At 45.5% G+C, this 14,231-nt stretch overlaps 1 protein-coding gene across 1 annotated transcript in view; it reads left to right on the plus strand.

The window, feature by feature from the left end:
* Positions 1–1,832: 1,832 nt before the first annotated feature.
* Positions 1,833–14,231, plus strand: part of rtn4r (reticulon 4 receptor) — a 42,310-nt gene continuing 29,911 nt past the window's right edge. Inside the window, exon 1 of the mRNA XM_084550810.1 lies at positions 1,833–2,407. Coding sequence (XP_084406936.1) covers positions 2,386–2,407 — 22 coding nt within the window. The 5' untranslated portion in view covers positions 1,833–2,385. The remainder of the gene's footprint in view (positions 2,408–14,231) is intronic.

Below are 14,231 nucleotides of genomic sequence, written 5' to 3' on the forward strand. Positions count from 1 at the left end.
CTCCTCATCATCATTTTATCGCTCTCACAAAAAGCCTTCTTCTTGTTACACAAACACATATCGCATAAAAAAGCACGTCAGTATTATTGCACACACTTTACATGTGTTTGTCCACACGGGCGCTCTGGGCTCGAGCAGGAGAGAGACGGAGACGGCTGCGAGAGGTGACAGCACTTCCTTTCTCGCGGGGTGACCTCGTTCTCAGCGGGTTGCTGCGGCAGCCTTGGACCGCGTCTCTACCGGCCATCTGGCCCCGCCGCCTCTCCGCTGTGAGCAAATACCACACGAGCGGCTCGCTGACATATTCTGATGGTGTGATTCAATATTGGTGGTGGTTGTAAGCCCGGGATTAGCCTAGTACAGCCTCCATTTCACTCAAACACACCGCCCGCCTGGCTCTGGTTTCCGCTCACCTGCTCCCCGTGGTAATCTCTGGGCTTTTTTTTTTTTCTTTTATGTCTCAATGTATGCACTTTATTATAATTAATGCAAGCATTTGATCTTGAGCCGGTGAGCCTTACAATACGCACAGGCTAGTGGTGTTTGTGTGTATTACCATTTTAATATCACTGCTATTCATAGCAGCAAATACTGGGTGAACAAGCCCTTCCTTCCAGATACTCTTGTAGAAAATGGCATCCTCAATCATGTGTCTGCCAGAGCTTACAAACCCATTCACTTGTTATCTCCAGGAGAGGTGGGAACCATCATCCAGAGATGAAGCTCCTGTGTCTCTGTCCATGGTGCTGAAAAGTCTCATTTTCCTATTAGCCGGTAGGGGGCGCATGAAGCCTACAGATATATTAGTTTTGACTCAAATCCTCATGAGTTTCAGTAAAATCCAGTATTGAGTTAAAAAATAAATAAATAAAACAAAACAGAGCCACGGTGACTGGCTCTTCGGTCCAATCAGCATTGGCACAACGTGTCTGCGCCGGTCAACAGTCCAATCACTTTGTACAAACGGAAAGTATGTTGAGTTTACTGGATAATCTCATAGCATGAGATGTTTTTTTTATTGTTATTCCTTTTAACGAGGGAAATAAAGGGTGTTGTAAAGTCTTAAATTACTTTTTAGCTGAGAAGGAAACATTTTAACAACAGTGTTGTGTCTCAGGTGAGTCTCCAGGTTTAGAATGTGTATGTCCTGTTAACCAAGCACAGCTGAAATCTGTCAGTCTTGGGGAGGGAGGGAGGGAGGGAGGGTCCCATCGCCAGCCACCAGGCTTCTCTTTTTTTTTTCATGGTGTTTTTGTATGCATGTGCGCGCACTGGCCGTGTCCGATCCAAACACATTCGCCTCACGTCACCTTCCTAACCCACCCTTTTCACCCACCCACCGCCACCACCCACCACCCCTCCTGCACATAAAACATTCATTAGAGCGCAGCCCAGCGCTGCAAGAAATGTCTGTCTGAATAAGTCATTAAGCCTCAGATATTCACTCTTAAAACCTTGAAATTTCCACCAGTTATGTAAAATGTTCTTTTTTTTTTTTTTTTTTTTTCTTTTTGGTATTTTTCCAGTTCAGTTGTCTTTGTATCAGGGATGTTCTCAAAGAAACAAGGCGGCTCCCACTTCCTTTTGCCATGTAGGTTACATCTTGACAGTCACACTTTCACAATTAAGAGGAATGTGTTGTGCAGCATAATAAAGAGCCATGAAATATTCATCTTCGAATTCTCTCTCTCTCTCTCTTTCACCCTCTCTCTCTTTCTGTCTCTTTCAGCCAAACGCACCTCGCCGCCCCGCCCTCTCTTTCCACCTCTCCGTGGTAAACGCACACTGACGCGCACCAGTGCGGCCGACATCCATGCTCATGCACCACACACTTTTTTTCTCTCTCCTCCGTGTACTTGGGAAATACGCCGCGGGCCAAGTGATCGGACCTCGGATATGTGCTGCGATTCCAAAAACATGGATCCAATACTCTTTTTCCTGCTGCGCCGCTGATTCTCCACTTCTGCGCTGACACTTTGAGCCGTTCGCGCGTCCTATATTTTGGGGAGGTGTCGTCGGCTGGCGCGTCGAGTCTTGTCTGATCCCAATTTGGATGTTTATCGCTGACTGCTTTTGGCTTTTGAGTCCCCTCGTCCACATGACTGAGCAAGGGTGCAGCCGGAGACGTGGCTCCCCACTTGGGAAGACCTACGGCTAAAGTTTGAAGGGTGCTGGGTTGCTTTGGTCTGCCCGTTTACCCCACCTCGCGTTTTTTTTTCTTTCTTTTTTTTTTTTTTTTTTGGATTTGCAATCACCCAACGAATTGCAGCGCACGGCGGATATCTTATCTATCTCCCCGCGCGGTGGGATTCGCTCGACTTTGGATTTATACAGCTGCTGGATTTCACCCCCGCCTCCTCCTCCCATCCAAATCAATCCAAAATCATGAAGACCGTTATTGTTGACGGTGAGTACGCGTTTAGGCAGCGGGGCATCTTTGCAAAGTTTCCACATAAAGCAGACAGGGTGATCCTCCTGCTGCTACTGTTACTGCGCACTGATAAAAAAAAATCCACATCGGGCGCAGTGTCACCGCTCTGTGGGGGAACAGACACAACCAAAGATAAATCAGGTGTCCTAATTGGAGTTTACTCCGCTGGCACCCCTGCGGTTTGGTTAAACTAATGCATGTCTGACAATAACACACACATATATACACACACACACACACACACGCCCTGATATGTACTGTAACACAATTTGAACTAGAAGCGCCAATACCAGTTATGGATATTGCGGCTGTAAACGACCTTGACTCAGTAGCTCTTAATTGAGTCATAATTCAGAGCAGATTTGGAGCGTGCCTGCCTCTCTCTCTTTCTCTCCCTCTCCCTCTCTCTCTCTCTTTCTGTGCGCGTGCGTGTCAGTGCGGGTGCATGCGGGTGAGCCAGGGTCCGTGTAGTGTTTGTGCTCGTCAATATGCTCTGCATGATATTGCAACTTAACCCGGGCATCCGCTTCAGCCCGTCTGGACGCTGTGGGCTTGAGCTTTTGATGAAGTCTGCAGATGGTCCGCTTGGCGGCCCAGTCATACCGATTCACTCTCCAGCTCCTTGGCTTATAATTGGTGTTTTTCTTTTTTCTTCTTTCTTTAAGTGGCATAGTCCCACTCAGGGCGCCTCCAAAGTGACAGGAAATTGGGCCTCGTGGCTCTCGCTGACTGGACTTGGAGCTATTCTAATGAGGGCAGGAATTCTCTCCCATTCCCTCCAGAAATAGCTAAGAATTTAATTTCTTGGCAGGCGTTTGCTGTAGGCTCACGCACAGATAGGTGGAGGGAGGGGCATGCAGGGAAGGAGGGAAGGAGGGAGGGAGGGAAGGAAGGAGGGAGGATGTAGCACCTGGCATGTCAGTGCGTGTGTTCCTGCACTTGATTGCACCCAAGCTCTATTTTTTGATTTCATTCTCGTAAACATCTCGTTAAATGCAGTGCACAAGTGATACGGCTGACATTCGATGAGAAGCAGCATTAGATAAGTGCAGGCATGTGACATCCAGTTTGTTTTTTTCCATCAAAACCTTGTGGAAAACCCCCGTTCCCATCCAGCCCCACCCTCCCTCCCTCCCTCCCTCCCTCCCGCCTGCCTAGACACAAACACACACTCTGCCACAAACACACAAACACTCGCACGCCGCTTACGCAACACGCTGCACACGCTGCCTCTTCCCCTCACGTTGTTCATTACTTGGCTAAAACGGCGGGATTACGGCAAGAAAGCCGCAGATTATTGCGAACCGCCCCGCAGAATAACTTTTGCATTTCACAACTATCACAATCAAAGAGGCGCATCTGCTCGTGCATTCTCTTTGATATGTCACGGGGTGGTGATGCAAATTCAAGTGCACACCGCTTCCTTGGCGCTGAACGGCTCTGGGTGCCTCAGACTCTACAGGCAAGTTTTTCATCATCCAACTATTGGTGTGATTTAGCACCAGGCTCCTGACACATACCTATGTCTGATATATATATAATTTTTTATGCCGCACTTCTAATTGGTATCCATCTCTCAGGGTCCTGATTTGGCTGAGAAAATATGGCCTGTCGTGTCTTGTGTTTAAAGTGTCAGAGTGAGGAGGGACTTTAATTTACACTCCCTTTCACCCAGTCAGCATATGATCAAATGCCTCTGTGGGGAAGCTGTTGCTCGGGGGTGCTGTTGCTCCCTGTCTGCTGCCAAGCAAAGCCAATAAAGTCCAAATGAATGGATAAAACCATTATGGTGGAACTGAGAGCTTTCTCTTCAGGAGTCTTACACGGACACACAATGAGGGGAGGTTTTTTTTCTTGTTGTTTCCAATTAAAGTTAACTTGGATATGTCTTTTGGCAGCGCTTTGCCAAAAAAAACTCTGCCCCATTTTCAAAAAATAGGCCATGAGATGCAGCGTCTGAGGTGGGGAGATAATTGTTTAGAGCGTATTAAGCCGTAAAGAAAGGGGGAAGGAAGAGGAAGGAGAAAAAAAAGACGGTGCACGCAAAAAAAGAAGAATAACAATGGCTGATTTGCATAACTGCATTAGGCTGGATCAGACATCATGCCACGAACTGACAATGAGACAAGGCATCTCCCGCATCCTGAAAGGGAATGTGAAATTGATCCATCTTTGTGTTTGGATGGATGTTTATACAAGCGCGGAGGGAGGGCTGGGAGGGATAATGCGTGGGTGGGTGCAGCGCTCTGAGAGTTTTACGGGGAAGTGTGAGGACGGGAGAAGGCGGTGAATGGGAAGAAAGATGTTTTCTGCTTCGACTTGGTCAACAAGGACGCCGATAAAAACCCACAGAATCCTACATGTTGAATACCTCGAGCGGAGACTGACACCTTTACAGCACAATGTACTAATATCTGTAGCTGGGAAGGCTGTTAATCAATACAGCTGAGTACTCTAACAAATGTCTATTTCTGCTTTCCATTTCCACCTTTTATTAATATCAGTATTTATTATTTACGTCGGAGACGGTGCTATGAGCCAGACCTGTGACCTCTGAAGACTAATAAGCGTCATTACCTTCCTTTGCTGGAGGCCTGAGCGGCTCCTAGACGAGGATATCGGTTCCCCTAATGCTTCTGCAGTTCTTTCTGGTCGCCAATAGAGGTCAATAAAGGTCACGGATTGGTTATTGCATCTTTGTGATGAAATTTGGGGGGTCAGGTGGAGTCAGCGGGGCCATGATGAGTGCAGCAAGGGCTCTGTCTGCAGCCGGATCACACTGAAGGGTTTGCTCGGGGGGTTCAGCTGTCGGACACGGTGGGGCTCCAAACAGAGCAGGCCTTCAGTCTTGGCTCCATTTGTGTTTATCTTTTCCACACAGCACAGCACCTCTTTGTTTCAGCCACGTTCCCGTTGAGTTCCTCGCTCACCTTCTTTCTCCAGATTTAAACCTCAGCATTTCCGAGTAACAGATAATGTAATGACTCCTTCATGATATTACTTAAATCTCGATGGAAAGCCTTTTAATCCCTTTAATTATGTCCAAAAAAAAATTGCAATTGTCCTCCTCATGTAACGCTCTGTCGGGTGATATAATAACATCTTTGGGGATTTCTTGTTAAATTAAAATATGAAGATCCGGATCTAATTATTAATTTCTTTAGTTTTATGTAAAGCACGGCGGCTCATTTGAAAACGGTGCACATTACTCTGAAATAATATAACGTCACATCTGGCCTTAATCGTTCATTTTATGGACATGCTATTAGGATTTTGCATTTAATTAGTCCTCTTATAATGCCGTTTTAATGAGGACTCCATATCTAGTTCTTGCAGGACTAATTGAATTATCAGCCAAAGCGCACGCAAACATCAACAGTGTTCGATCTGCTGCACGTGCGCTGCATTTCTTGTCAATTCCTCCATGTGTTAACGGGGGAAAGGTGTCGATATCTCGTGCTATCAGCGCCTGAGCTACAGTGACAAACTGCAGCAGCCTATCCGGGAGTGGATCTGCCATGTCCGCTGCATCCCGATGAGCGCGCTCCTTCAGGGGGCTTCTTTTAATTGGCCGCGCCCTTTGAGCAGCGCTGCGTTTGTTGACAGAGACAGGTTCCCACTGATTCACGCGCGGGGGGCACGCTGGCCGCAGATATCCCCCACCCCCCACCCCCCCTCAAGCCTTTTCGCTGCTAATCAGCAAGACAGAGGGACTAAGTGGATAAATGAGTAAAACTCTATTTGTTTATCCAGAGGAAGCTAGGGGGCACAAATACACAGAAAGCAGTCAAAATGAAATACTCTATTCCCTCAGATTACCCGCCCTTAATCCTCTCTGTGGGTTATTATTGCACTGTCAGAACATTTGGAGAGAGGACGGGCAGAAAACACGCTGCTGATTCTAACCCCCGACTCCCTACACTCCTTTTCTGAAATTAAAAAATAAAACCGCGTGTTGGCTCTCGTCTTGAGGAGGGTGAGGGAGCAGAGGGAGGACCGGATGAATCGGTGTTACGCAACTTTTGGAGTGGAGAGTGGTGAGCCGGGTGGAGTCTTTATAGAGGGATTTATTTATGTCTATTTTTTTTTTTGTTTTTTTAACAGAAATCCTCTCTGACACTGTATCATAATCCTTTAAAGGTGCCTACGTATAACAGAGCAGCTCAAATCCTCCAATATGCCTAAACCCAACCCTGTAACAGACGAGTCACGCACAATATGCAGCTAGCCAGCGAGGGCACACTTCAATGACCAAACATGCATCTGTTGATTCCCCTAAAGCCTCAGTAACGTTAACCGGCTGCAGCCCCTAAGTGTGCACAAACAGTGCTGGCTAATTTGTCGAACACACTGTCCCCTGCACGGTGTCATCTTTCGATCTGCGGTGTCACGGCCGCGCTCGCCGCGTCCTTGGAGCTCGCAGTGCCCACTTCTGTTGCCGTGCACCCGTGGAAGTTGCACGGCCGCCGTTCTAGCTCCGTTGCACGTGCAGCGAAAGCCGAACGTCAGGCGGCGCTGATTATACCACAACGGGGCGGCTGACTGATGGCCTAGTAAATTGTTAATTAGACGGAGCAGAAGCTGGTCTTAAATTAGACGCATGAATGGAGCCGTTGTCGGCCGCCTTATAAGTCAACCCTGCTCCTCTCCTCTCCGCGCAGGCTACAGTGGCTTTCATTTAAAGTGGCGGGCTGATGTGATCGGCGCCGGGCCTCCATTATATACTCGCCTGCAGATGCACAAATCTGCATGCCGCTGGCGTAACAGATCAACAACAAAACAAACATAGATACACGGAGATGCCATTCCCATGTTAAATCTTCTGTATCAGTCCCGTTTGAAGCAATAAAAATACCTAAAAGGGGCGTAATGGTAATAAAATTCAGCTCTCGTACATCTGGAAGCGAGAGTTTGAGGTTAGCGCAGCAGGCGGCCCCTCGGTGCTTGTCTTCAGAGAACACGAAATACATTTTGACAGGATTAGCAACATTTTCCTGACTTCACCTGAAATCTGCATTTACAGCATGACTGTAATATGTTCAGCCGAGGATATCCTGAGGGAGAGTCTTCTACTTCCTCCCCTCCTTTAAATAGATAAATATTCTCTGGTATTTTTAGCCGTCTTGGTCTCATTAGCGCTCGTGACGCGAAATGAGCTCCCCTCCAATCCCTCTGATCATCCCGTCTGCCTGTCGTTATGGCTAGTTTGCAAACTCGGCAGATGGGAGTCTGTGTTTTGATGTGGCGCCTCGCTGGATCCCTGCAGCTGCACCGGCGAGGCGCTTAAACCGGCGGGGTCACCTTTCGTTGCTGGATGCGTCGTTGGATTTTCCTGTTGTCCTGGTTGTTTTATCTTAATGCAAAGCAAGGCTCAGAGCATCACTTGGTGGTGTTTTATGTGAAGGACATAGAGTACAGGATGCTGAAGACTGCATATATTAGCAAGCTTTCAAAGGCCAATTCGATAGATAGATAGATGCCTTTCAGTAATTCTGTGATATTGCACTTTGAATCGAATTACAACACATTCACAATAGTGACGCGGGGGAGGGGAAGATGGCGGCGTAGAGAGGGGTTGAGTATTTCCTACATAACCCCGCCCAATTTATTATTCGCGACAAATTCCATGTCGTGTATTTTAATATGAAGTATTTTATGAGACGCTAGGACAAGACGCTACCAAAAGAAAGTAGAAAATCGACCAAGACGAAGAAACCAGAAGCTACTGCTAGCTTGTCTGACCTTTCCCCGGTGGAGGAGGAGCGGCAACCGCTACTAGCTAACACCGAGGATGTCCTTGACCTGGCTTTTCGCCAAATTATTCAGGAAATAACGGCAAACACAATAGTAACGTGTCTTCCCCTTAGCTTGGTAGCTGAAATATTCACGAGGAGCCCCCAGAAGAACTAGGTCGCCCCTCCTCAGCTCAAGGGAAACTGCTCTGTTATAAATGTGAAAGCTCATTCTGTTAGCGCTCGACATATGTAATGTGCAACAGTTCGGGTGGCTGATAACTTTCTTTCATACACAAATCCGTGTCCTTGGCGCCAGGTGCGAGTAAAAGGATTTTGAGAGCGGGAAAATGCATAATCCTGCAGCTGCTCCTGGAGGAAAGTGAGAGCCTCTGAACGCACTTGAGCGGCGAAGTGGAAGTCAATGAAGATCCCACTCGTCTGCTACAACGGGTGCACCCCGTGACCTTCGCTTTGAAAAGAACAACACTCCTGTTTATCTGCATGTAATTGGACAGGTCTGCCCTCGCAGAACAAAGCGCACCGGGAATGAAAGGCAACTCCCTCCAAGCGAAGATGGAAGGTCTGTGTTTTGGGATGTCCAAGTGAATCAGGGCTGGCTCTCAGTCATCTCGGGGGCTTAAAGCAGGTTATTCTTATTAAAATGCAAATCTGACAAGTGTGCTACATCAGTGCTCTCCTTTTGTCCCCGGGGAGTGGGTGCTGAATACATAGCGCTAGCGATTCTTCGCTTTCAAGCGGGCCTCTCACCGTGTGTTGGTCATTCTTCTTCCTCTAATTCTATTATTGTCTTACCCACACACGCTGTCACTCACCTCTCCGTCTTCACTCTCAGGTGTAAATGCTGATTATCTTGTGTAGATATCGGGCCACGGCAAATTAAATGTGACCGCAGCTAGCCTGCTAGGACGTCCATTATAATGATATCTGTAATCTGCTGGGCTCAGGGGAAGCAGAGGGGATGGAGGGGAGGGGAGGAGGATGAGGATGATGATGGAGGGGGATTCAGTATGGATCCGGTGGCTGGCAGGAATGTCGGGAACAGGGATTTTAGCAGCTGATGACGTTCAAGTGGACCATATGGCGTCCATCGGTTCGAGTCTTGAGAACCAGAGATTCATCCAAGACTGTACCCGCGCTGTACATCCTAGACTGAGGCATTGAATGCATGCACCATCATGTCAAGTTAGTTTTCCCCTTTATTCCAGCCTCTCTTTGTGTTTTTGTGCAAATTGTTCCTTGTCGCTGTTTCTGCACCATGAATTGTAGTTTCACAACTTAATCCTTTCACTTGTGAAGTCTCTGTTTCACTGATGATCTTTGTCTGTTCAACCATACGGTGGCAATCTGTCATCCTGATAACTACCCGATTTGTGTCTTCGCTGCAACCGGCGCTGCTGCCAGAGCCCCAAAAAAATGCATCGCTTCCTTATCCACAGATGATTTTTTTTTTTTTCAAGACAGCGAATACATGTGTTTATTCTCTTTTCTGTGTATATATTAAAATTTGGCGATAGACTCGCAGGATGACAAACTGTGGCTGATTAGAACCGGGCGCCGTGCCCGACTGAAAAGACAACATTTACATCCCGCGGTGGCGCATTTTAACGTGACTCTCGAGGAAGCAGGAAAAACAAGTCATGTATGGAATCGCTTCACGCCCGAGGATCGGAGGGCGCGAATGAAGAATTGATCCGATGTGCGGAAGAGATTGTACCGGCGATGTAGCGGGGAGCGTCGACTTGGCGCCCTTTCCCGCCCGCTCTAATCTGAAGCGGTGCTTGTTTTCACATGCCTGTACGTGCTTCCCGGCAAAGCCTATCATCACAGCAATTATTCCTGGGAGAAAGATGAGCAACTGCCAACGCCTCCCATCTCCGAGCTGTAAACAAATTATGCAGAGGGGGTCTTGGCGGTGTCTGCGTGGGAAACAAAATAGTCTGAAACCAATTCCGGGGGTCCCACTGCGCCGCCTCGGGTCCCCGACCAGCAGACACTCACGGGTGGGGAAACTGAGTCATCACGGAAAGGAAACTAGCTGTTATAGCGGTTTCTCGGACGTATGGTGCATCAGTGATGTGTCCCAAGCTTTATTTACGCTTTGTATAATGAGTCTTTTGTGTGTTCCACCTGGCTCTTTCAACAAGTAAATGATGGAGATGCAATTGCCATGCCTTCCCTAATTATTATTATGTAATTCAAACCCGATGGCAGTAAGTCATGAGGTTGAATTTACCGACATCATCTCATAATTGGCCAAGCGCGCGGCGGTTTGTGTTTTGATCTGTCTCTTTTGTCTCAGGGACATTTCTGGTGGTTTTTCTGCTGCCCTAGGTAATTGACAGGTTATGTTTTCTCCCCCTCCTTCGCTCCCTCAGAAGGCATTAGCATATTGAGTTTCGTGCCCAACTGTGAAGCGATTCCCACCATGCCTTTAAAAGGCATCGCATGAATAGGCGGCACATTACACCGCGGAGAAATATGAGACAGATGGGAGAGCGCACTCTTCCTCCACTTTTCCTCTCAGCTCATACTCACTTCAGCAGGACAGGCTTGACATCCGCACCCCTACAGGTACACACACACACACACACAGTGGCTGCTTGATTGCTGACACACACAAGGCTTAGATGGCAGACCATATTTTCAGGGTGGGGTGGCACATGTTACAGTTCCCACAGTTAAACTTTGGAGAAACAGCCATGAAATAGTTGCGCCTCCTCCGCCCAAGTTAAAGACATCTGGGCCTCCCCAGGTTTTTTCCCCCGCGTTTATTGTTGCTCACTCTACCGTGACAGCGAAATCGGTGATAGAAGCTCTGCACACAATCTGATCAGCGGCTCAAAATCACACCTAGAAATTCAACCGCTGGGATGCCGGAGAAACGCACGAATCAAAGTACTTCTCTTCTCAACGTCGATAAAAGAGGGAATATCTAATATCATCATCATCCCGGTGTATTATACAATATGTTTCTGAGTAAGCTAATGCATTATTCGTGATCTCGTGCAGTGTTTATTTCTTTGAGAAGCATTGATTCCCAGGGTTTCCCTTCTCATAGATTAACACCAGAATGAGAGAAGAAAGAAGCTGTATTGATAGCCTCCATGTAACTGCCCTCTCTGTGCTCTTCTTCTACGTGGAAAACCAAACTTGATCTAAATTACATAAGCTATTGTACTTTATATAATGAGCCGTGCATTTTCTTGTGGTATTTCAAGTTTGCTTTTAGAAGGAGATATGAAAACCGGGGAGAAAAAAAAATCATCTTTTATTCTGCAAAGCAAAAAAGATAAAGTTAATACTAGACTACTTTCTACTCTAAAAAATAAAAATGCAACAAAAAAAAACTGCTGTATTTTCCTTCAGTGAAACCTGGAACATCTCTAGACAGCTCTCACAGGCATGGGTCATTACGTGGTTCATGTTCAGCATCACATTTCTGGATGTTTCCCAAAAAAAAATAAAATAAACCTTGTTCTACTCAGATTCAGAAGACAAACACTCTGGGATAAATTCAGATGACATACCGGGTGCTCTGTTTTGACCAACAGAAAAGTTTTTCCATTGACTGCTGGAAACAACTTCTTCTTCCTCAACTACAAAAACTTCTTGGTTTTATATGAATTAAATAACGACCGTTTTCTCATTTAGTTTTCTTTAAACTTATTATATTAAAGGATGAAAGGTAAATCCTTTTCAAAATGAAAATCAAACTAAAAAAAAATAAAATAGATCAAGAGTTTATTTGAGTATAAATCCAAACTTGAAACCCAAAAGTACTCAGACCCTATAATACATAATCATCCAAATCAGTTAAAGTAATCCACGAATACGTGGAGAATGTAGAAAGAAGCTAAGGTTCAAGAAGTTTACTATCATATACACAGAGCCACAAAATTCTTACTTTGCGAGTTCCCTATCCACACAACTACAATAAATAACTAAACCCACAAACATCTCAGAACTGAAGTGGTTCTGTTCTGAGGAATGGGCTAAAATTCCTCCAAGCTGCTGTAGACCACTGATCAGCAGTTACCGGAAATGTTTAGTTACGGGTAACTGCTGTACACGGAGGTCACAGCAGATACTGGAAACACTTCAGATACGAACAAATGATTTATTTTCTTGAATAAACAAACACAAAAGCACATACATTTCTCTTTGATTTGTCTGGCTATGCTGAGATGAAGCCCTCAGAGAACAGATGAAATGAGTCCTGTATATGAGGACGACGTCTGCTCCCAGAGTTCCCCAATAAACAGTAAAACAATTAAGACGATCCATAGAGACCGCTGACTTCAACTGACTGATGCACCGCTAACCAGATCTGTGGAGGGGGAAAAAAAAATCCAATTGAAATCTTGCTTTTGTCTGAACCTTTTCAAAACAAATGCAAAATTCCATAATTTAGACAAAACAAAACAGTGTGCGGTGGAGAGAAATGATTAAAACCTTAGTTCTTAGTGATCTCCATCTTCAAAAGGAGAAGAAGAAAAAACAAAAATGGAGCAGCCGTTGATAGTGTGGTTTTTGAATTAGCCTCAGTCACTTAAATAAGAGGGACATTCTTTGGGATGTCATGTTGCTTCTCAGCTGTAATTGTTGGATTCTTTGGAGAACAAAAACTAAATTCCACACTTCCATCGTCTTAAAAATCTCCTCAGCAGATATTTTGTGCTCAACACTGAAAGGATGCAGCATTAGTGGAAACACGTTGTGTGTTTACTTGTGATTAGTGCTGCATTGTAATTGATTTTCTGCTCAACTCATGAATATATAAAATCATAAGACCGTAACAACATTTTAAATAGGTTGAGATGCGATTCAGATGCTTGTTAGTTATTTAAATGTTTGCATTTTAATCACATTGTTTAAGGATTTCTTGTTAACTGTTGGGTCGTAGCTAATGCAGACAGATAGACACCAGATAACTTTTTTAATGCAATTATAGAGCGATTAGTTTCCTCACATCAACTGCTTGCTTCAGGTCCTCCCACAACATTTCTATTGGATTAAGGTCAGGACTTTGACTTGGCCGTTCCTAAACATTCATCTTGTTCTTCTTTAGCTGTTCTTTTGTGTTCTTGGTTCTCGTTGTCTTGCTGCATGACCCAGTTTCTCTTCACATTCAGCTCATGGACAGATGTCCTGACATTTTCTTTTAGAGTTCACTGGTAGAATTCAGAATTCATTTGTCCATCAATGATGACAAGCCGTCCTGGTCCAGATGCAGTAGAACAGGCCCAAACCAGGACATTAGCACCCCCATGTTTGATGGAGGGATGAGGTTCTGATGCTGGAATGATGCAGTGTTGTTTCATCTCATTTAAACCAAACTGTTCTACTTTGGTCTCATCTGTCCACTACAAATTGTCCCGATAGTCTTCTGTCTTGTCCACGTAATGTTGAGCAAACTGCAGTTAGGGGGGAGAGTAGTGTCTTTGTCCTTTCATTTGTTTGTCTCAAATCCTCTGCACAATGATTTTCTACATTTCTGCAAAAAAAAAAAAAAAAAAAAGACTCTTAAAGTCAAATACTTCTAAGCGGCCCTGCAGATGTACTGTTCCATTATGATGCATAAATAGGTCAAGACGCGTAGGTTTAGAAACTCCGCGGGGTCACTTGTGGTATCACAGTGCTTCCTGTCAGTGGATTCTATCCACGCACAGCGCTGTAATAGAGACCCGTTCTTTCAGAAGCTATAACATCATGCATTAGAAACCATAAACAGCCATTAGCTTCCTCCAGAGTGAGAGCACTGAACCTCAACACGGGCACTACTCAGCAAATGGAGTGACTGGAGACTGGAAACTTTAGTGCGGATGAGCGGGTGAAAGGAGATATAGTTTACATGACACGGACTTCATTTCCTCAAAGCAGCGTCATTTACTGAATCTGCAGGAGTTTCTTTTTTTTCTTCTTCTTCTTCTTAGCGGATGAGCTTTTATCGGGAAGAAATTGCCAGAAATGACATTGTTTGTGTTGACATCATTCCCATTTGAAAGACTGAAAAGACAGACTATTATTAGCTCTTGTCACTGTTT

Source organism: Chelon labrosus (genome assembly GCF_963514085.1).
Source record: "Chelon labrosus genome assembly, chromosome: 9".
Classification (NCBI taxonomy): domain Eukaryota; kingdom Metazoa; phylum Chordata; class Actinopteri; order Mugiliformes; family Mugilidae; genus Chelon; species Chelon labrosus.